Here is a 22544-nt window from a genome sequence, read left to right as displayed (position 1 = left end):
TTGTTCGGTGCTCCCATTATGCTATTATGTTTCTAGGGTAACAACATATATTGGAACATTTTAATCAGTGAATGTTCTATTAGAGTATTTCACTACAAAGTGATCATTCTGTTAGTGAATATCAATACAAGGAGCTATAATCATATGGTACAATGGTACTGTATAGTAGGGCCACAAAGGAGTAGGCGTAGTCCATGAAACAATATTGCCCAAAAACTGTCCTCAATTTTTCAATGACGACGAAAACTAAGCCCAAACAAGCTTTCAGATCGACATGAAATGCTTTCAACAAGTTGCTACAAAATTTAAAAAATAATTTATTTAATGGAATTTTCTACTGACTGACTGCCTTGATGCCTTCAGACAAGTGTAACTCAATAATGGCTAAGGCTACGGGCTTGATTTTTTCACTGTTCGGCATTACTTCGGCCTGAGAGTATCTTTTTGGCATACTGCAATATGTACAATGCATTCTTCATGGACTTACCAGTGTCCTCCTTTGTGTCCCATTCATCTTTGCTAACAGTGAATACCGAGCATGAGTTTTCTATTGTAGGGTCACCTGATCCCTGCGTGTACTTATAATTTCCAATCGATGGGTATTGTGTGGTGAAATAGGGTCGGGCTATGCAAGACTTGCAAGAGTCACTGAGGTGATTTATTGGTACAATCTTTGTGCATGGACTGCCACACACAGGGACAAAGGAGATACCTTTATTTAGGGGTAACTAGGCTTATCCGAGGGAAGATATTTCTTAGCATGCAAGGCACACTACAGTAGCATGCAAAGCACGCCAATCTAGGGGAGTCTGAGACATGCACCTCAGGAAATTTTGAAAATTATGTAAGCCTCTGAGATTAAATCTGAAAGTGATTTTAGCAGTTTCTCAGAATGACATTAATAGTTTTAATGTGACCGCTCTGTTAGAGTTTCTCAATCTTAAGGAATTTATAGTAGCATCCAGTGGACCGATATAGGGGTCTGGGGGCATGCCACCCTCTCCATGAAAGCTTTGAAACTTTAGACTATCAAATTTTAAATCGGTGAGTGATTTCAACAGTCACCATTAGAGCTGAGCGATACTACCATTTTAGCGATATATCGCGATATTTTGAAAGTATCGATATCGCGATATTTTGTTATTAACTATCGTGATACCGTGCCTGTACATTACTGTCATTAAATTCATTTGTTATGCAGTACTTGGCTAAGAATCCTTGTAAATGATAAAGTCCACCCATCTGGTTTCCCCTGCAGAGAGGTGTGAACACCATAACAACCTCAAAGCATGTGTTATAATAACTGTTACTGTAAACAAGGATGATAGTGGCTAGTTTGCTATCACCTATAAGGACTTCCTGCAGCAATGCTGAGCAATACACTATGTGGCACCAGCTATGATCAAGACACAAGGTAGTGTGTCGTGCGGCCCAAGAAGCCAGCACGTAACACCCGTGAGTATATTGACAGGAAGAAAGAAAACGCAATTTTCGCACCTCCGTAGCTCTGTGCTTCCTTGATCAAACAAGACGATTTTTGCTGTGGATATGCCCTCCAACTGCAGCACTCCACATTCCAAATTTGAGCGAAATCGCTTCGCGCGTTCCCGAGATATGTGACTTCAAAAATTGGCTCAGTTTCTTTGTTGTTTTTTTCTTCTTATTTTTCTTTTTCTTGTCGCACACTTACAAAAACTGCTATAAAACTCGAACGCCATATCCGATTGCCTTACAATTTGGCACACAGAAGGGGAGTATAAAGGCGCATCTCGGTACCAACTTTGGCTGGAATACGATAAACAGGCAAAGAGTTATGAGCGATAATTCACGAAAAATAACACCAATATGTTGTCATGCCTACAGGGTAAACCGCGTATGGGAAGAAGCTGAAAATCGGTGGGTGAATAGGTTAACTATTGAACCTCAAACCTTTTGTGGTTTGAAAGAAATCGAGCTAAAAAACAGGAAGATACTACGAAAAAACCAACAGTGTGTAACAATTACACAATCGAGATTAGCTAATAAAAAAAACCACTGCTTGCCACGCCTACCAAATAAACCGCTTGGGGTAATGCTTTGAAAATCGTTGTACAGATGGAGTAATCATCTTAGAAAGGCTCATCAATGGTGTAGAAGAATCAGACTTAAAGCCACGGAGTTATAACGCGAAATCCAACTTGGTGCAGCAAGTGCGAGATCGAGATACTCTAATAGAGCAGTCATCCTAATAGAGCAGTCACCCTGAAGAGAATTCAAGAGATCAGCTAGAAACAAGAAACCTGTATAGAGATCAGCTACACACAAGTTACCATGTAGAGAGATCAGCTAGAAGAAGTTACCTTGTAGGGAGTTCATGCAACTATGGAAAGGGATAGTTCAGCTAGAAAAAATCACCTTGTAGAGTTCAGCTACAAAGAAACCACCATGTAGAGAGTTCAGCTACAAACAAATCGCCGTGTGGAGACAAATCTCCCTGTAGAGAGATTAGCTAGAAGAAGTTACCTTGTAGAGAGTTCAGCCTCAAAGAAACCATCATGTAGAGAGTTCAGCTACAAACAAGTCTCCTTATAGAGAGATCAGCTAGAAGAAGTTACCTTGTAGAGAGTTCAGCTTCAAACAAATCACTCTGTAGAAAGATCAGCTAGAAGAGGTCACCTTGTAGAGAGTTCAGTTACAAAGAAACCACCATGTAGAGAGCTCAGCTACAAACTAGTGACTTTGTAGAGACATCAGATAGAAGAAGGTACCTTGTAGATAGTTCAGCTACAAACAAATCTCCCTGTAGAGAGATCAGCTAGAAGAAATTACCTTGTAGAGAGTTCGGCTACAAAGAAACCACCATGTAGAGAGCTCAGCTACAAACTAGTGACTTTGTAGAGACATCAGCTAGAAGAAGTTACCTTGTAGAGAGTTCAGCTACAAAGAAACCATTCTTTAAAGAGCTCAGCTGCAAACAAATCACCTCTACAGAATTCAGCTACAAATAAATCACCCTGTAGAAAGATGAGCTAGAAAAAGTTACCTTGTAGAGAGTTCAGCTTCAAACAAATCACCCTGTAGAAAGATCAGCTAGAAGAGGTCACCTTGTAGAGAGTTTAGTTACAAAGAAACCACCATGTAGAGAGCTCAGCTACAAACTAGTGACTTTGTAGAGAAATCAGCTAGAAGAAGTTACCTTGTAGAGAGTTCAGCTACAAAGAAACCATTCTTTAAAGAGCTCAGCTGCAAACAAATCACCTGTACAGAATTCAGCTACAAATAAATCACCCTGTAGAAAGATGAGCTAGAAAAAGTTACCTTGTAGAGAGTTCAGTTACAAAGAAACCACCATGTTGAGAATTCAGCTACAAACTAGTGACCCTGTAAAGACATCAGCTAGAAGAAGTTACCTTGAGAGAGTTCAGCTACAAAGAAACCATTATTTAAAGAGCTCAGCTGCAAACAAATCACCTATACAGAATTCATCTACAAACAAATCACCATGTAGAGAGATCAGCTAGAAGAAGTTATCTTGTAGATAGTTCAGCTACAAGCAAATCACCCTGTAGAGAGATCAGCTAGAAGAAGTTTACTTGTAGACAGTTCAGCTACAAAGAAACCATCATTTAGAGAGTTCAGCTTCAAACAAATCACCTGTAGAGAGTTCAGCTACAAACAAATCTCCCTGTAGAGAGATCAGCTAGAAGAAGTTACCTTGTAGAGAGTTCAGCTACAAACAAATCATCCTGTAGAAAGATCAGCTAGAAGAAGTCACCTTGTAGAAAGTTCAGTTACAAAGAAACCACCATGTAGAGAGTTCAGCTACAAACTAGTCACCTTGTAGAGACATCAGCTAGAAGAAGTTACCTTGTAGAGAGTTCAGCTACAAAGAAACCATTCTGTTTAGAGCTCAGCTGCAAACAAATCACCTGTACAGAATTCAGCTACAAACAAATCACCCTGTAGAGAGGTCAGCGAGAAGAAATTACCTTGTACATAGTTCAGCTACAAAGAAACCACCAAGTAGAGAGTTCAGCTGCAAAGAAATCACCCTGTATAAAATTCTGCCACAAACAAATTGCCCTGTAGAAAGATCAGTTAGAAGAAGTTACCTTTTAGAGAGTTCAGCTACAAAGAAACCATTCTGTAAAGACCTCAGCTGCAAACAAATCACCTGTACAGAATTCAGCTACAAACAAATCACCCTTTAGAGAGATCAGCTAGAAGAAGTTACCTTGTAGATCGTTCAGCTGCAAACAAATCATCCCATTGAAAGATCAGCTAGAAGAAGTCACCTTGTAGAAAGTTCAGTTACAAAGAAACCACCATATAGAGAGTTCAGCTACAAACTAGCCACCTTGTAGAGACATCAGCTAGAAAAGTTGCCTTGTAGAGAGTTCAGCTACAAACAAATCTCCCTGTAGAGAGATCAGCCTACCATCACAGCCATTTCTTGGCCGCCACCTTGGATTTCACATCTTTTTTCACCATAGCCTTTCTGAGGGCCGCACACTTTTTTTACAGCTTGGCTGTTTTGGATTAGATTGACTTATTTGCAAGTATCGTGAACTATTCAGTATCATGAATAGTGGCTTTAGTATCGATCGTGATACTAAAATGGCAGTATCGCTCAGCCCTAGTCACCATTAATATTAAATTTGTTGACTGTTGTATTAGGGTGACTGCTCTATTAGGGTATATCAATCTTGATGCATAGTGATTCACAGAAACTGCATGTAGCTATGTAATTGTATAGGCTATTTAGTGTAACACAATTGACACAATTGTTCAACAGATAATTCGAGGTGCTGAGCTCCTCCATAATCTCTTTGACAGGGGATACAGACCCCTTCTCTGCTACCCCTGGTTGCTCACACGTTTTTTACACTTATTGTACTTTGCAAGGGAGGATCAAAGTGTTGCCACCTGCTGCATTTCCATATTGTACCAACTAGCTGTGTAACTGTACTGTATGAATCACATAGCACAGTTATGTGGATAATTGGGCAAATACAGTACAGTTATGTAGTGCAGTTACGAAAGGAATGTTACGAAAATAACCCCACTCAGACAGCACGTTGATCATGTGAATGATATTGTAAATTATTAACACTAGCCAGACTAATCCTACCAGTTGGTTCTATGAACAGAAGTAGATTACATAAATATTTACTGATAGTCCAACGAGGAAAATTGAAGTTACAACCCCACACAGATTGCATGATGGATCACGTGCATAACACTGTCAAACACTGAAACTAGTCAAACTGATCCTACCAATTCATTCTACAACTACAAATAGATTATATGACAATTTACTGATAGGCTGATCACCAAAACTTAAAGCAATTTGGGTACTCAAGAAAATTGCTACAAGCAAGACAACCAGGAAGTACAATAAAATGCTAAAACACTGCCTATGCTTTTGTGTACGAAAAATACAGCACTCAGTGGAGGTGGGAGGGGGGGTATCTAAAAGCAAATACAGTACTTGGCTTTGCCTTATACTGTATTAGCCTTTTGACACACACCCTTGTGCTGTATTTTCCCTATATACACACAGTAGTACTTTAACCAATAAATGACTGTGGTTCATACAACTGTATTTGAATAGTTACTAATTGCCCCGCCCCAGATTGAGCTGCACCACAGCCTAGCATTATTGTCATAAGAGCAGTCCTTGGATATAGAGCTGTAGCTTGTATTTGAATCTCAATCTCAATAATTATACTGATGCAATTGTTTATAAGACATGTTTGAAGCAGAAAACAGACAAAGGAGTTGTATTAAGCCAAAAACTAGTACTTTTGAGAGAAACCAAATACATACGTAGATAACACTGCTGAAAAATAACAAAATTTATCTTTTGTGAATCTCTGTAAATGCCATTGAATTAATACTGCAACAAAAGCCAGTAGTGGCCACCCCTCTCACATAGTACCCACCTTCACATAGTAGCCACATATACCTACATATTTTACTTTGTGTGGGAGAATCAAAGCGATGCCGCATAATGTATTGTTCATACAATATCTATTAGCTGCATAACTGTACTGTATGAGTCATACAGAACAGTTATGTAGCTAATTGTGCAAATACAGTACAGTTATGCACTTAATTGGGGAAATACAGTACAGGTATGTAGAGAATTTATTTAAGGAATGTTACAAAAACAACACACTGTAAATTGCTAAAACCAGGCAAACTAATCCTACCAGTTCATTCTAAGGCTAGAAATAGACTGTATAAACACTTACTGATCATCTGATCATCAACACATGACTCCACTATTAAAGACAGCACGATTGATCACATGCGTGACATTGTAAATTGTTAAAACTAGCCTAACTAATCCTATTAGTTCGTTCTACAACTAGAAATAGACTATATAAACACTTACTGATATCCTGCTCACTGAAAATTGCAGCAGTTTGAGTACTAGAGAAAATCACTCCAAGCCAGATGACCAGGAAGTACAATATAACACTTAAAGCACTGCCTATGCTTGTGTGTAAGAAAAATATAACACTCGGGGGGAGCTCAAGGCAAATACAGCACTCCTCTTCATCTCGTGCTGTATTAGCTTCTCGACACACACCCTCATACTGTATTTTCTGTACACATGCGCAGCAGTGCTTTAACTATAACATATAGTATCCATCTTTACATAGTAGACACCTTCATATAGTAGCCACATTGTTTCCCTGCTGAAAGTATGCATAGTAACTGCAGCTATTAACTGGTGTAATATGTTCTCGTCAGTAATACACTTGTACACACTAGTTTGTGGTGTGCTGGGTATGACGTACAAGTTGATAGCCATAAAAATTTCTGTAGATTTATGGACATACCCATTATAACAGGATTGGTGCTTTTACACTAATTCCTCATTCACTTGTTATGAGCAACAATTCAGGTGAATATGTAGTGCCTCCTCCAAGTTTCACTAGGACTTGGTAACAAATCACCTGAATTGTTGTATTAAGATTTTTGCCATTTACCTATCATCACAGCCAATTCTTAGCCGCCAACTTGGATTTCACATCTTCTTTCACCATGGTTTTTAGGGGCTGCACCCCTCTTTACAGCTTGGCTGTTTTGGATTAGATATCACTTTTTTGTATTTGTATAATCCAAAGCTGGCCTATGGCCGCTTCTTTTTCCTGTCGTTTTTTCTTTACTACAGGAAGGAGAAACAAGATGTAAGCAGTTGTAGAGTTGAACATACATTTTGTATAACTACAATTTTTTATACAATGAACTTTTCTCAACAGGCCAACAGAATGTAACTATCTAACCTGTTGTAATTTTGGACTATATCACTTGTTTGTAGCTGAATTCTCTGCCGGGTGATTAGCTTATAGTTAAACTTTCTACGAGGTGATTTGTTTGTAACTGAACTCAACGCAGGGTGATTTGTTTGTAGCTGGACTCTCTACTGGGTGATTTGTTTGTACTGGGTAGCTTGTTTGTAGCTGAACTCTCTAAAGGTAACTTATTTGTAGCTGAACACTTTACTCGGTGACTTTTTTTGTAAATGAACTCCATACAGGTGATTTGCTTGTAGTTAAACTCTTCACAAAGTGATTTGTTCGTAGCTGATATCTCTACATGATGGTTTGTTTTTTTGAGCTGAATTCTCCAGTTATAGGTGATTTGTTTGTAGGTGAACTCTGTATAGGGTGATTTGTTGGTAGGTGAACTTTCTAGAGGGTGATTTGCTTATAGCTGAACTTTTCACAAGGTGTTTTGTTTGTAGTTGAACTCTACTGGTTACTTGTTCATAGTTGAACTCACTACAGGTAATTTGTTTGTATCCAGATTCTCTACTGGGTGACTACTTTGTAATGGATGATTTATTTATAGCTAAACTTTCTACAAAGTGATGTTTTGTAGCTGAATTCTGTACTTGGTGACTTGTTTGTAGTTGAACTCTTTTCAAGGTGACCTGTTTGTAGCTGAACCCTCTACAGGTGACTTGTTTATAACTGAATGTGACTAGCTTGTAGCTGAACTATCTACAGGGTGACTTGTTTGAAGCTGAACATTCTACTTGGTGACCTGTTTGCAGCTAAGCTCTCTACATGTGACTTTTTGTAGCTAAACTCTACAGATAATATTTTGTAGCTAAACTCTACAGATAACATTTTGTAGCTCTACAGTGTACTTTCTGTAGCCGAACTCTCTACTGTGTGACTTGTTGGTAGCTGAACTCTCTAAATAACTTGTTTGTAACTGAACTCTGTACTTGATAACTTGATTGTAGCTACAGATAACATTTTTGTAGCTGAACTCTCCAGAGGGGGATTTGTTTGTAGCTGAACTCCATACAGGGTGATTATTGGTAGCTATATAAACTCTCTACAGTGTACTTTCTGTAGCTAATTTCTCTACTGTATGATTTGTTTGTAGCTGAACTCTCTACAGGTAACCTATTTCTATCTGAATTAGTCCCTATAATACAAGACTAGTGTATGTGCTGAACTCTCTACAGGGTGGCTTATTTGTAATTGAATTCTCTACAGGGTGTTCATGATTGGTTTGTAGCTAAACTTTCTACAGTGTGACTTTTCATGGCTAAATTCTCTACTGGATGACTTGTTTGTAACTCAACTCTCTACAAGTAACTTGTTTGTAGCTGAACTCTCTACTGGTTATATTAGCTGAACTCTTTACAGGGTGACTCTTTGTAGTTGAATTCTCCACAGGGTGATTTGTTTGTAGCTCAACTCTCTACTGGGTGACCTGTTTGTCTAATCAGTATTGCTCAAACAATTAGCTGAATATTCAGATTAACATTTGTTTGCTTTGTAGCCGAATAATGAAATTAACAAACGATTATTTGCACATGATCATTTATATAGTGACACCTGATTAGCTGTCAGTAATTAACGAAGCGGAAGGCGATGCTAATGAAAGTAATAAAAAGGAAAGGACTGTGGTGAAAAAGCGAAGAGTACTAATAGAATTAGGCAGCCACTAATTGGTAAAGATGTACTAATTCCACGGTGAATCACAGTAAGCACAAGACTTCATGGTACAGATTTGTGGCTTACTCCAGGTACTTCTATTTTGTCACTTACAATCATTTTCTATCACAGTATCACTAGAGAATTATGGCATATTCTCTTTCTTAGTAAAGTTATTCATACGAAGCCACTAAGCTGTTTGTGGTTATTCAGGCAGCATCCAGTTTATCTACAGTGTATACAGTTGCTGGTAGCTATGAAGTCCTGTGCTTTTTTGTTCAACAACAAAAAACAGCACCAAATGAATAAAAGTTATATTATAACAATAGACACAATGAAGTGACTAGGCCAGTCTAACTTGATTAATTGTTTCTCATCCCACCTGCATCCCTTTTACCTCACTGCTTCTAATTTCATTATTGCTATTGTCAATTATGTGCATATGTATTTTGGGGCTAAGAAAGGCTGGCTATCATTTTACAGCACAGCAATTGTCAATTGCACCTCAGAAACAGCGGTAAAGCATAATTACTAAATCGTAAGACTTTAACTAACCTTTATAGTAACAGACAGCTTCATTTGGATTATTTTCTTTATTAATGAATCATGAAAAATGACCTCCCACCCGTATGGAAATCTGATATTGTGTGGATGAGAAACAAGTAATCAAGTTTGCTTGGCCTTATGTAAATAAATTTAACTACATACAAACTGAATGCTCTAATAGGGTGATTGTACTATTTGAGTATCTCATTTGCACACGTGCTACACATAGTTGAATCTTGAATTATAACTTGATGACTTTTACTCTGATTCTTCTATACTACTCCATGGACTTCCTATGATGATAACTCCATCTAAGCAGTTTACCTGTAGTTGGTAGGTGTGAAAATGAATAGTTTTTATTCACAAAACTCAATCACGGTATTGTGATACAGGCTGGGTTTTGTGTCATATCTCCATAATCTTTATCTTGATTCCTTTCAAACTGCAAAAAGATGGTTACTCCATCTACATAGCAATTTTCAGCTCATTCCTCCAAAGGGTTTACCCTGTGGGTGTGACAGAAATTCAACTTTATTTTATGCAAATAATTGGTCATAACTACATGAATGTTCATTGAATTCCTACCAAACTTGATACTGAGATCTGCTTTAATGAGTCCATTAATGGTGCCAAATTTCAGCCTGATATTGCAGCATGCATTGGTGTTTATGGTGGAGATTGCAAAGTGTGTGAAAAGAAGTAGAAGAAAAAGAAATGAAATGAAAATGGCAATTTGGCTGCTTGTATGTTGGAAATTACAAGGGTGATTTTCTTTAAATTTGGTATGTACATGCCCCATCCTGGTGGGCACTTCTGTAGCAAATTGCTTCCAATCGGATAAGGGATCACAGATCTACGTATGTGTGAAAATCACGTTTTTCTTCTTCCTCACAGTATGGCATGCCAACTTCTTGGGCCACACGACACACTGTGTCTTGATATTCTTTAGTGCATATGCTGACCTGGACACCCTTGATGTCCCTACAGTCTATGTACACTTATAATTGAGAACTGTTCTAAAACTGTTCGAAAAACACCTCTGCAATCCACGCATACCGAAAGAAAGAAATGGTACCACACCACACTTATATCAATTATCGTCTGAAGAGTGAAGTATCCATTACGCTTCATTGTCAGCTATGTTCAACCCATTACACAGCAGTACAAATCAATAACTGTTTGAAAGCACCTCTGCTATCAAAATAGCCACTATGAAAAATACAGATGAAATCCATTATGAAGGGAAGCCATCACGTTGTACCGCCAAATCAACACTTTTTGTTGTCAGCAAAGATGAATGGGACACAAAGGAGGACACTGGTAAGTCCATGAAGAAAGTATTGTACGTACTGCGATATGTCAAAAGGCACCTGTTGGCCCAAAGCAACGTTGAACAGTGAAACAATCAAGCCCGTAGCCTTAGCCGTTATCAAGTTACATTTGTCTGAAGGCATCAGTCAGTTAGTCAGTCAGTAGAAAATTCGTTAAACAATTTTTTTGAAAAATTCCGTAGCAACTTATTGAAAGCATTTTGGGTCGATCTGAAAACTTGTTTGGGCTTAGTTTTACCTAACCAATACTGCCTCATTGTCAACAGGGAAAATTGAGGTTTGTTTTTGGGTGATGTTATTTCATGGGCCACGCCTACTCCTTTGTGGTCCCTACTATACACTACTATCGTACTGTATGATGGTTAGTTGTAGTAACTCATCTAGTCCACTAATATTACAGTCCACACAATCAAGGATTAAGGAGATGTTAGAAAGTAACTGGTCATCAGGCCATGGTAGTGACCTATCAACCTGGGGTGAGTGTTTAGTATTATTACACATACTGATTAATTGCATGCTCTCTATTATGTAGAAGAGAAACAAATGAAATACAAAATCACCATACCATCAAGTAAACAACCCCAAACTCAGAGCCATACTAGTACTGAGAAGTCACCTAGTCCATCATCCTTCACTACCAAACAGAGTAGCAAATTCAGTGATCACAAAAGTACTACTGATGAAAGTAGAGTATCATCTCATGGACTAGGTGAGGGTAGTGATATTATGTGATGTGATCCATTATATGGTATTCCATTAGAGGTGAAACAGAAGGAACAAGAACAATTTATCAAGTAACAGTTTAAAGTATATCACATTGTGTTGTTATCTGTTGACCCACAGGAGTAGTGATGATGATGGTGGTAAAGTAGTTGACACCAACCCAAGGAGTTCAAGAAGATGTACTCTGATGTAATAAATTATAGTTAGACTATACCTTGTATGCATACAATGTTATTATTGCACCACTGCATCAACTGAAAGAGGGTGTGATGTGATTTTGCTGTTCATCTTTATTAGTAGTGAACATGTCAATGTAACATGTACATTGTCTCACATACATCTTGAGGATCACAGACCTATAAGGGCTGAGTGTAGAATATCAGGGGTGCTCATGTTACAACTATTAGGTGAAGGGGTTGACTACTATCAGATGGTGATGATGAACAAGTGGTTGACACCAATACCAGTTACTAGTTGAGCTATACATAACATGTATTTTAGGATCGGAGTCCAGAAATTTTGAGTGGTCAGGCCATCCATGGACTGCATTGTAGTCATAGTCATGCACACTATACTTTTTATTGATCTGCATGGTGTAACATTTTAATCAGAATTTATCTGTTTTCATGTAATACTCAACTGCATGCACTAAGCACATGCTACATGCATCAGTATGTTAAGCTAAGAGAGTCTGAGGGTGGTATTGTGATGATTGCTCTAATAAAGTATCGTGATCTTTTACTGAAAATTGGTCCAGCCAATGTCGGACCAGCCAGACAATTTTATGTATATGATGTATATAGAAATAATGATATAAGCACATTGAACAGAAATATTCAGTTAGGTGATGCTATACAGATGTGGGAAAGGCTGACCATGTAGAGAATGTCTGAAAAGCAGAGATTCTGGGGGCGAAGCACTATACATGTAGGATAGCCAGTTTGCATTTCACCGTTGCCTTAAATTTTACAAATAATTATTTACATAGCTTCACTCACTTTCCAGCCATACGTACAAAACTAGTCAGAGTATGATGTACAAGTGTCCATGTGTTGGGGTTGGTGTAGTAGAATAGATACACAGTTTATGGATACTTACCAGTAGGTGACAGTAAAATATTATTTCTTTCTAAACTACTTACTTTACTAGAACTTCAGTTATTATATCCACGTGTATAATATTCAGTATACCATACCTCTGGTTTGTGACCGTTGTTCAGGGGTTATTATATAACTTGATTATTAATTTTGTTTCTCTTCCAGTTGATTGCTCATTATTTATACATCACATGCACCACTTAAACAACAATAGTTGCACATGTGATATACTCTTACACGTACATACAGAAATAATGTACATAGTTGCATATTTTGTTGTTATCAACTATAGATCTATGTAATTTACATGTAGTTACTAAAGGGTGGTAAAATATCATACTTTGGAGATGAGAGATATAATGCTTCTCCATGCCATCTATTTTATCCTCACTTATTTGTAGTATCAAGCTTAAAAAGTGAGTGTCTAGATCTGTTCTGTTAGCATGTTTTCACAATGTAGTAATTGTTCTGTTAGAATAATTATGTATTTCATCTCTTTTACACAACATTTGCAAAATTTTGTGTTTCTCTATTATTTCAACTTTACAAACTACATTATGATTGCCAGCATTAGTCATTGTTTTATCATCCTATTTGTAAGCCTCAACTATAACCAACAAAATTGAATATCTCTATACATAATATTATACAGCTTTTAGTGACATGTGAGCACAAACTACAACAGGTAAATCTCAGTATACGAAAGTTAAATTTTACTAAAATTAAATTGTGTATACGTATAATGTTCGTTTTGTATTACGTATATAACATTGGATTGACCAAAGCAAATTAAAGTAGCTAAAGCCTACAATACATGTACACTTACAAAATTTGTGAAAAGTTGCAACTCATAATAAGTACTATGTGATTATCATCACAATGTAGCTGACGTAAAGCATATACATTGTGTACTATCAATACAAATAGTACACACAATATAGCAGTGGTACCAATTATTGCTATTAAATATTTTCTTTTAAAATAACCACATAATTATAATATGTTGCTAAACACACTGTTCAGTATAAGAATTAATTATAACACACAATTATCTAGAGATACATTAGTTGATCATGACTCAACTGCAGCATGCATGTCAGGCTTAAAAAGGCTCAAATCATGTAAACATGCCAGCTATAGCTAGTTAGTGAAAAACATTGAAATAAACAATTCAATGCCAATAATATAATTTACCCCTATAGGGTTTTCAGAGTATCTTGTCCAGGGATAGAATCACCTAGTGTATTGCTATATATAATATTATATATATCACATATTGACCAAAAATAGAAATGTCAATGTTGAATTTACCACATCAAACCTGGAGTAAATCAGCTAGTGTACCATAAATGTCACATGTTGTCCTGGGTAGGGCTGGGCGGTATTGAAATTTTACTATCACGATATATCATCGGAAAAATATCACGATATTACTAATTATCAGTTATCACGATACTTCTTTCATATTTTGACAGGTGTTCTATACTATGCCTGCCTACACAAGTGACAATATCAACACACACGGTAGTGTGTCGTGCGGCCCAAGAAGCCGGCGCGTAACACCCGTGAGTATATTGATAGGAAGAAAGAAAACGCAATTTTCGCACCTCCGTAGCTCTGTGCTTCCTTGATGAAACAAGACGATTTTTGCTGTGGACATGCCCACCAACTGCAGCACTCCACATTCCAAATTTGAGCGAAATCGCTTAACGCGTTCCCGAGATATGCGACTTCAAAAATTGGCTCAGTTTCTTCGTTTTATTTTTTCTTCTTATTTTTCTTTTTCTTGTCGCACACTTACAAAAACTGCTATAAAACTCGAACGCCATATCCGATCGCCTTGAAATTTGGCACACAGAAGGGGGATATAAAGGCGCATCTCGGTACTAGGGACCCGTCGATTTCGCCAGCAAAATTTTTGGCATAATGGTTGGGTAAAAGCAATGAGCAAAATGCTGGCATAATAGGTGCAACTTTTGTGGAGTAGACATAAAAATTGCACAAAAGATCGAGATACTCTAATAGAACAGTCAGACACGCTAAAATATCGACAATGCATAGCTAATTGTTACAGGAACAACAAGTGACAATCGAGATACCCTAATAAAACAGCCACACATGTTAAGCAATATTAGCTGGCTTCTTGCTTTACATGTTAGAAGTAATTTCTGATCGAGATACTCTAATAGAACAGTCACTTTAAGGCAAAACTGTAGCTTTGCACTTGGAAATATTCAATTAACAAAGATCAGTACTGAGCAAAATTTATAATTCTTGAGCAAAATACGGAGCATAATAGGTGAAAAATAAAAGAATTGCTAGAAAGAAAATTAGGTAGAAAAAAAGCAAAATAGACTGGTCCTTACTCGGTACCAACTCTGGCTGGAATACGATAAACAGGCAAAGAGTTATGAGCGATTATTCACGAAAAATAACACCAATATGTTGTCACGCCTACAGGATAAACCACGTATGGGAAGAAGCTGAAAATCGGTGGGTGAATAGGTTAACTATTGAACCTCACACTAGTGTTGTTTTAGTACAGCAAATTCATTTTGGTTTAGTTCTAGTTCTAGTACTCCAATTCTGTCATAGTTTGAGTTAGTTTTAGTTCTAGTATCCCAATTGTACCATAGTTTTAGTTAGTTTTAGTTCTAGTACCCCAATTCCACCAAAGTTTTAGTTAGTATTAGTTCTGGTACCCCATATTTCTGTAATTTAGTTAGTATTAGTTTCATTTTAGTTAGTGTTAGTTTTAGTGTTAGATATCTTCACATATACTAACCTTGGTAGCACCCCCTACACTGTTAAAACAGTTGGCTGCATATCACACCAAAGTGTGTATGATATGCCTCCTCGCACCGAGCACACCCTTCTCTGTGTGTATTACTGACCATTTTACCTAATGTATGTATCGCACACCGTTATTGTGGTATGATCTGTATCCATTTAAATACTGTTACAATTAGAAATGTACATTTTGAAATATCATCAATTACAATTATTGTTCCAGGGTTTCAAGTCTTGTTAATCCAGCAGAAATAAATAATGTGGTGAAGATGAACGGTAACCATGGGAACTGCAACCATCAGTTTCTCCTATTTCTGTAACCAATGTTGCAAATCTATAGGGTAGTATGATACTGTAAACAAATGAAACCAATAAAGAATGTTCTTACCACAGTTGTCAGTAATAAACATCCTTCAGCAGCAACGTATAATTCCGTCAATAAGTATTTTATATATTGTACAGTACATACATATGGACATCATACATATGGACATACCTCAATAATGTCTGTATGACTGCACCAAATCAGTTATAGTGTTCCGACTGTGAATTAAAGTTGAGAATACATTACACATTATTATATTTTACAATTTTTACCATGTTTGGTAGTCTGACCATCAATTCTGTAGCAGTACATACTTGTATCAGTCTATCACTGCATGCTATGTCGACGTCACTGGAACTACAAAGGATAGAGTAAGACCATTGATGAACTCGGCCTCAGAGAGACTTTTGTACGTACCATCACTCTATCCTGTCACTTCTGTCTACTGCTGCTTCTCTGCCACCTTGTCTACATAAAAACTATAAGCTAAAGCAAGTAGCACAGTGTTACCAACCTGTCATCCATCACGCCGAGCCGGCGGAGCCCAGTAAATGTGAATGGCAACTCGACTTAGGCATATAATCGGCTTTGGCATAGTAGGCACTAGCACAAACGAGCCATCAACACATGGACGACAAATAAAGTCCGTAGTTGCCTACAAAGGTAACAGTTAAACAATTACAGGAAACAGTGAACAAACCCCAGCTGGTATTCATTAGTCGATGCCGGCGTAGCTCCGACCGTCTTTCACCACCACCGACCATGAAGCAACCAGACATTTACCAGCCTCGCTCTTTGCGTAGGTAGCTACACAAACTTTTAACTTCAATGGTTGTTAACAGAAGCAGCTGCCTCAAAGTACCGTTGCCTAGTTATGACATCCTCACGTGAGTGATATGGTGATAATTAAATAGAACTTTTTGGATGGAACGTTTGACCTGGTCTAATTTGATGACTGTTTAAACATCTTTGCGTCTGTTTCCTGACCATATATCTAACTTCGTCATAAGCCGAGGGATAGTGCGATATATAATGTAGCGTGTCGTACAGTATCTCCGAGTGTCAGATGTCCTCAAGTTGGATGTCCTGTATGCTTTACTTATCAGCGTAGCAACCACTTGGAAGTCGCTTGCACAGAGCTTATATACAGAGCAGAGACTACCACTAAGAATGATAAATACATCACAAAGAAGTTTACTACAGGTATAGCTATGCAGTATTCATACAGTATTTTAAGAATTTTCATCCTGATCATTGTGGCTACCTGAATGCAGATAAAGGTTTGCCATCAGGAATGCCCAGAAGCAATACGGACCCAACAGTACACACCTCAAACAAGCTGAGACCTGCCCCAGTTGCCCCCCTCTCTGGGTGACTCAGTTTATCATGAAATACATCACCAAGCTCAACAGTGGTTGTCCTAAACCATAATGTCTGAACAAGAGAATTAGCTATCTAATATTTTGCTTAGTTTTTGCATGCCAGATGGGAGTGCCATGCATAATACTTCTGTGAACACCTGGAATGAATGGTCTGCAACTTCTTTGAAATTTCACACAGCTTTGAAATGTTGTTGAAATTCCGATCTGAAATCTTGTATACATGCTTCCATATATGCAGCATCGTGTGTGCTATGCCCTGTGTCCTTGTGACTCTTGTACAGTTTATAGAGATTTGAGGTGTGAAATTTTACCTTCTGAAGAATTTCCAAATACTGAACGTCTTGTGGTCCAACTTTTCTGAATATTTTGCTTTTGATATCATTGCCATGTTTGGTATCTTGCTAAATATACCGTTTGATATCTTGTTGCAGATCCTTTGACTTGGAATATTACATTACCGTATTGTTGTGTGCTAAAAAAATAATGTACTAATCTTGTCAGCCATCTTGTGTGATCAGCTTGGTAATGTATTAGTCATTGTTGACAGTGCAGCTATTTAACAAACCATAAACACCTTCCTTTGCCAGCACTTTTGAGAGCTCTGTGTAGGGAAATCAAGTATTCCAATAGCATTTTCAAACTTTGTACAAACAGATTGTTAACTATATAGTTTGTTGCATTTAGAATGTGAAGAATATTTGTCATCATATAGTGCACAGTGGGTCTGCCAACATTTACATGGGCAGTGGTCACAGAATGTACAACAATGACCAGATGGTTTATTACCACACAAACTGTATGGGATGTAAGACTACATTTGGCTATAGGCCAACATTACCTTGTTTCTGTCACTGTGCAATGAAACCATTGGACAGTATACATCAAAAATTGTTCTCAACGTGTTTTAGTCAACTAACGTAATCCCATGTTACTAATAAGTGCATACAAATATCCTGTAGTGATTCACATAGAATGAAATGACCAACATTAATTATTCTTGGTCCAGGAATATAGCTATAGTACACTAACACAACAGAATTACTCTCCTTGCACTTGCTTGTGCATATCCAGCAATGAATATATACTACTCTGGTGAACGATCAGCTTATTACCAAACATGGGGGGAAATATGTATAGTGCAGATTTTATTTGTGTTTCGTCTTCCAGTTGTATTGGTAGGAAATAACATGCACGTTAGAGGTTTTGCAGGGAATGTTCACATAATATGTGCGCAGACATTGTGGGTGAATGTACATACCAAACCCACAATACATTACAAAATTCATAACTACATGTCAACTCTCAATATTATACATATTTGCTAGATATAGCCACTTGTTACAATGGCTTTTTAGCATATCCCAGTAAAACTTCTCGCTTTGTGCTTTTAAAAATCAATGTAGAATCCTCAATCCACTAGTCAGTGCATACATGACTAAAGAATGTGTACTGCAAAACCTTAGGGTTTGCAGTACACATTCCGCCCCAATAGTGGAACACAGACTGCTGTTGCACCTTACATACATACTGTACCTATATACAAGGATATTAACAGTAAGCAACTTAATATGGAAGGGCACTGTGCACATCGTTGTTTAGTGTACCTGACTAACTGACTGATATCTTTCTACCAAACACTACAGGATTGCAATTGATTCCTTCATTTTTTAATTTTACTGAGGTTCAAACATCAATGGCTTCTTGTGCTGCATGGCTTGTTTATGCTCTATTTCAATCACACAAACTGTATGCATGTCAAGATTTAACAAAATGATTATCCCTCTTTCCTTTGCACGCTGTTTCATAACTAGCAACCTCTGCAGAACTTATAATGGGATAAAGTATCCATAATTTTGTATCGCACCATTTATATTTGAGACATCGCACTTATAATGGACGTATTGCACCTCTTACATATATTTGAGAATAAGTGGATTGATTGTAGTGGCACTTTTCAGCTGTATTTCATTTGTAAAGAGTAGAACATACAGCTGAAAACAGAATAAAATTTTGACACAGTAATTGATAGTTATAGTGGATGTACAAATACACAATTAGTACTACTGCCACAGGTATTTTACCTTGACATGACATGCCAGAATGCTATAATATAATTTTATCATATAAATACATAGTTATCATGAACCACGATAGTGGGTTCATAATAGGGATCACAGTGGAATTTTTGAAAATCCTAATAGAGCAGTCACCTAAAACCAGCCTTAGAAAGCAGACTCGAGCACAAAACAATACTCAGATGGCTTATTATCAAACACTGAACTCAGACAAATGGTGATATAGCAGTAAAAATGATCTAGACGAAATTTAGAAACATTCAAAAATTGCGAATTTTATGCGAATTGTTCATATTAGCTATTATTCATAATATTATTATTATTTTGTTTCACTCGTGTACAGCCCAAGGCTTCCATTTTTTTGTGATAGCTAAAAAGTACACAGCCTTACTCACTGAGTCCTTCCGCATGTCCATGACCCATTAATTAACCCGATCGCTAACCGGCCTCCACCTCGATAAATTTCTAAGTTCTTCGCCATTGCCTGCTGTTCCGTATACGGAAGAAGCTGTAGAAGAACAAAATTACGGAATCTTGTGTGCTCAGGGATGCATATTGTTCAACTATAGTCTTTATAACGTTAATAGATCTTAGAAAAGGTTCAGAGGCGTGCAGCTAGATGGGTTCTATCTGACTATAGTTATCACAGTAGTGTTAGTGCCATGCTGGAACAGCTCAACTGGTTACCCCTAGTGAAGAGAAGGAAACAACAGAGGCTTAATTTGTTCTATCAAATAATGCATGGAGGAATTGGCTTATCTTTACCAGAATACATTCATTTCACCACCAGACACACTAGACATCATCATCCGTTTCACTTGATTGTACCACCAACAAACACCACCACCTACATGACAAGCTACTTTCCAAGAACCATCCGGGAATGGAATTCACTGCCACCGCACCTAATTGAACTGAACACTCTAGCTACATTTCAAACTTGATTGAACAGCACTTATAATTTGTGATTGTTTGGGCTTAATCAGCTTTGCTGTCTGCCCTTTTCCCCCCAAATAATAATAATAATAATAATAGATGGCAGATTGAAGTTGTGCAGCACTCTTTTACCTGTAGTTACAAGATCGCCATAATAGGGTCTCTAGTGAGCTGCCCGTCTTCGCTACGAGAAGCCGTTTAAGCGCGCATCCAGTTTATTCTTCTTTCTAGCCATCACAGTGAGTGCTTTGTTTGTCCATTATAAGTGGAAGATAAATGGTAGCGCTGATATCATGCTGCTTTTCACACGCAAAAAAAGGTTGGGTGGGGTGTTTATTGCAACCCTACCATTTAAAAATATTTTGTGGTCTAACCACATATCATCAACAACCCTCCCATATGGTATACTATCCATGTCATAAACAACTTACAGAGTGTGAAGCCTGACAGTATTATATGGGAGGATTGTGTGCTACTGTGCTTATGTCAGTGTAACTAGCTACTGTGTACATATTCTAGCACACTCTCCGATCAGCTAGTGACATTGACAGTTGCAAACATTTAGCCATGACCACATGCATGCTAACCAGACTTTGCTGACTATACCTATGCAAGGCCGGTGAAAACGGTCCGGCTGGTCAGGCCTGAGCCGGACCAATCATCTGGAGTTGAACCAACTAGTTGACCAGCTCGAGCTATATTACTCTCATGCAATCTTTGGACGATCACATCTACATGTGGCTACGTACATTTTACAGATGTTATTGAAAATGCATGACACGAGTAGTTACCTAGTTTCTCAGCCTAACTAAAGCACAGAACTACACGTATAGTACCTCCAATTACCTTACAGTACAGCATAGCATTCGTATCGTTTTGTACAGAAATGATTGTGGGTTCTACGTACAGTATCACGTGTGCTGACAGTTGGCATTTATCACGTGTAAGGCAGGTGCCTTCTTTGATTCTAAACCAGCACACTTATATCAAATTCAATCTTCATAAAATAATCATTAGCATTCCTTGGCTTGTCTCTCTTGGCTTCTTTTACTGGGCGCGGAAATGACCAGATGACTCATTCTGCGGCAAGAAGCTGTACACCGGTACCATACATTACATGGTGGCCATCTGGATGAGATGTTGAGTAGAAGTCACTCCTCTTCAACTACCCACTCGTCCTGTCGAGATACTGAGCAAACTCAGTCTCACCCACATAGCGCCATTTTCGAATACTGATTGGTCTCGTGACTGTCCACCAGTATATTTACGTGATGATCCGTTCACTTCATACAAACCAGTATAGTATATAGTATACTGTATTTTTGTAGCTGTGTAGCTTTTTATTGTAGCTGTGTGAATTCACTGTATAGTACTTGTATCCTAGCTAAAGGGGGCCATGCTGCATGGGTTCCCTGTGAAATTTGGGGGGAAAGTTGCAAGTTGCTACCTAGTTTACTTTAAAATTTAGCATCAATTTTAATTTTAAGGCATTTTCAAGCCTTTAAATTGGTAAAAATTCTGCAGCTCCTGGGGGTTGCACCCCCAGACTCCCCTTGAACTTCTAATTGCTAGCTAGCTATAAGTAAATGAACCATACAGCAAGTTTCATGCTGTGTTCCCTGTATGTCAGGTCTACAATTTTAGATAGTACAGAAAGTCTGCAGAACAACAGATAGGCTTGAGCATATTTATATAGCTGGCTAGCAGTGAAATATCACTAAAACTGCATATCTGAGTGTCTAATTTTCAAAAATTTCCTGTGGGGGCAGCCCCCAGACCCCCCTAGAATACTCGTGCTTCGCACTTCGCACACTGCAACAGCTCCTCTCTCATTGGCATGTATATAGTAGCAATTTCAACATTATAGTCAATGGCCTGACCAACTCAATTTTCCCTCCTCCGGCCCTGCTATGGTGTTCCACTTTGTGACACACTGTTGCTAGCAGGCTACACCTAGGCTTTCCAGGGCTAGAGCCCAGTCTAAGTCCTGGCAATTTGAACTCAATATGCTAGTTTAAAGTACTCCTGCATGTATGGGTAATGACTGCCAAATCCCTGGTAATCATGTAAGACTGGCTATGCCACTGGCCACTGGTAGTGACATTGTGATTTGTACATGCAGACACCGGCATAGGAAGACTTTTTGGCCAAGCCTAGCCATCTCCTATTTAGCTTGATTAATACCAACTCACAATGTTGCTGCTGTATTCAGCCCTGTTCATACGTGCATTTATATAAAGGTGTTGTAAAGCGTCATCGCTACAATAATAGCACTACAGCTACAATGTATAGCTATCTCTTCACTACCTATTCTGCTAGACAACTCTACACCTATAATGTACGTGCTTGATGTATGCATCGTTATATCACGTGAAAATTTATGAAAAAAAA

The 22544-nt window shown here is 38.0% G+C and overlaps 2 protein-coding genes and 1 long non-coding RNA gene across 13 annotated transcripts in view; 1 reads left to right on the top strand and 2 right to left on the bottom strand.

Moving 5' to 3' along the window:
- The window catches only part of LOC136253053 (serine/threonine-protein phosphatase 6 regulatory ankyrin repeat subunit B-like), a 201665-nt gene extending 189761 nt beyond the window's left edge, over positions 1 to 11904 (top strand). For 2 of the 3 annotated variants that reach the window (XM_066045631.1, XM_066045632.1), the window contains exons 16-19: positions 11226 to 11301; positions 11358 to 11534; positions 11586 to 11619; positions 11669 to 11904. In XM_066045631.1, coding sequence (XP_065901703.1) covers positions 11226 to 11301; positions 11358 to 11534; positions 11586 to 11619; positions 11669 to 11741 — 360 coding nt within the window. In that variant the 3' untranslated portion in view covers positions 11742 to 11904. The remainder of the gene's footprint in view (positions 1 to 11225; positions 11302 to 11357; positions 11535 to 11585; positions 11620 to 11668) is intronic. The other variant, XM_066045633.1, reaches the window with a different exon arrangement.
- LOC136253062 (long-chain-fatty-acid--CoA ligase ACSBG2-like) overlaps positions 1 to 22544 on the bottom strand; it is a 318134-nt gene that overhangs the window by 216007 nt on the left and 79583 nt on the right. The gene's annotated exons all lie outside the window — the stretch shown is intronic.
- On the bottom strand, positions 15547 to 16994 carry LOC136254520 (uncharacterized). 4 transcript variants are annotated; one of them, XR_010700538.1, is made up of 7 exons: positions 16461 to 16989; positions 16275 to 16415; positions 16178 to 16228; positions 16033 to 16117; positions 15932 to 15978; positions 15827 to 15846; positions 15548 to 15769 (listed from the first exon to the last, which is right to left on the bottom strand). It is a non-coding gene; the product is annotated as an uncharacterized lncRNA (long non-coding RNA). The 4 variants fall into 4 exon arrangements; XR_010700537.1 differs by having other exon boundaries at positions 15549 to 15769; positions 15824 to 15846; XR_010700536.1 differs by having other exon boundaries at positions 15547 to 15769; positions 15827 to 15978; positions 16461 to 16994.

Source organism: Dysidea avara, chromosome 4 (genome assembly GCF_963678975.1).
Source record: "Dysidea avara chromosome 4, odDysAvar1.4, whole genome shotgun sequence".
Taxonomy (NCBI): domain Eukaryota; kingdom Metazoa; phylum Porifera; class Demospongiae; order Dictyoceratida; family Dysideidae; genus Dysidea; species Dysidea avara.
Note: the sequence above shows the minus strand (reverse complement) of the source record. Positions and strands in the feature narration are given on the sequence as shown.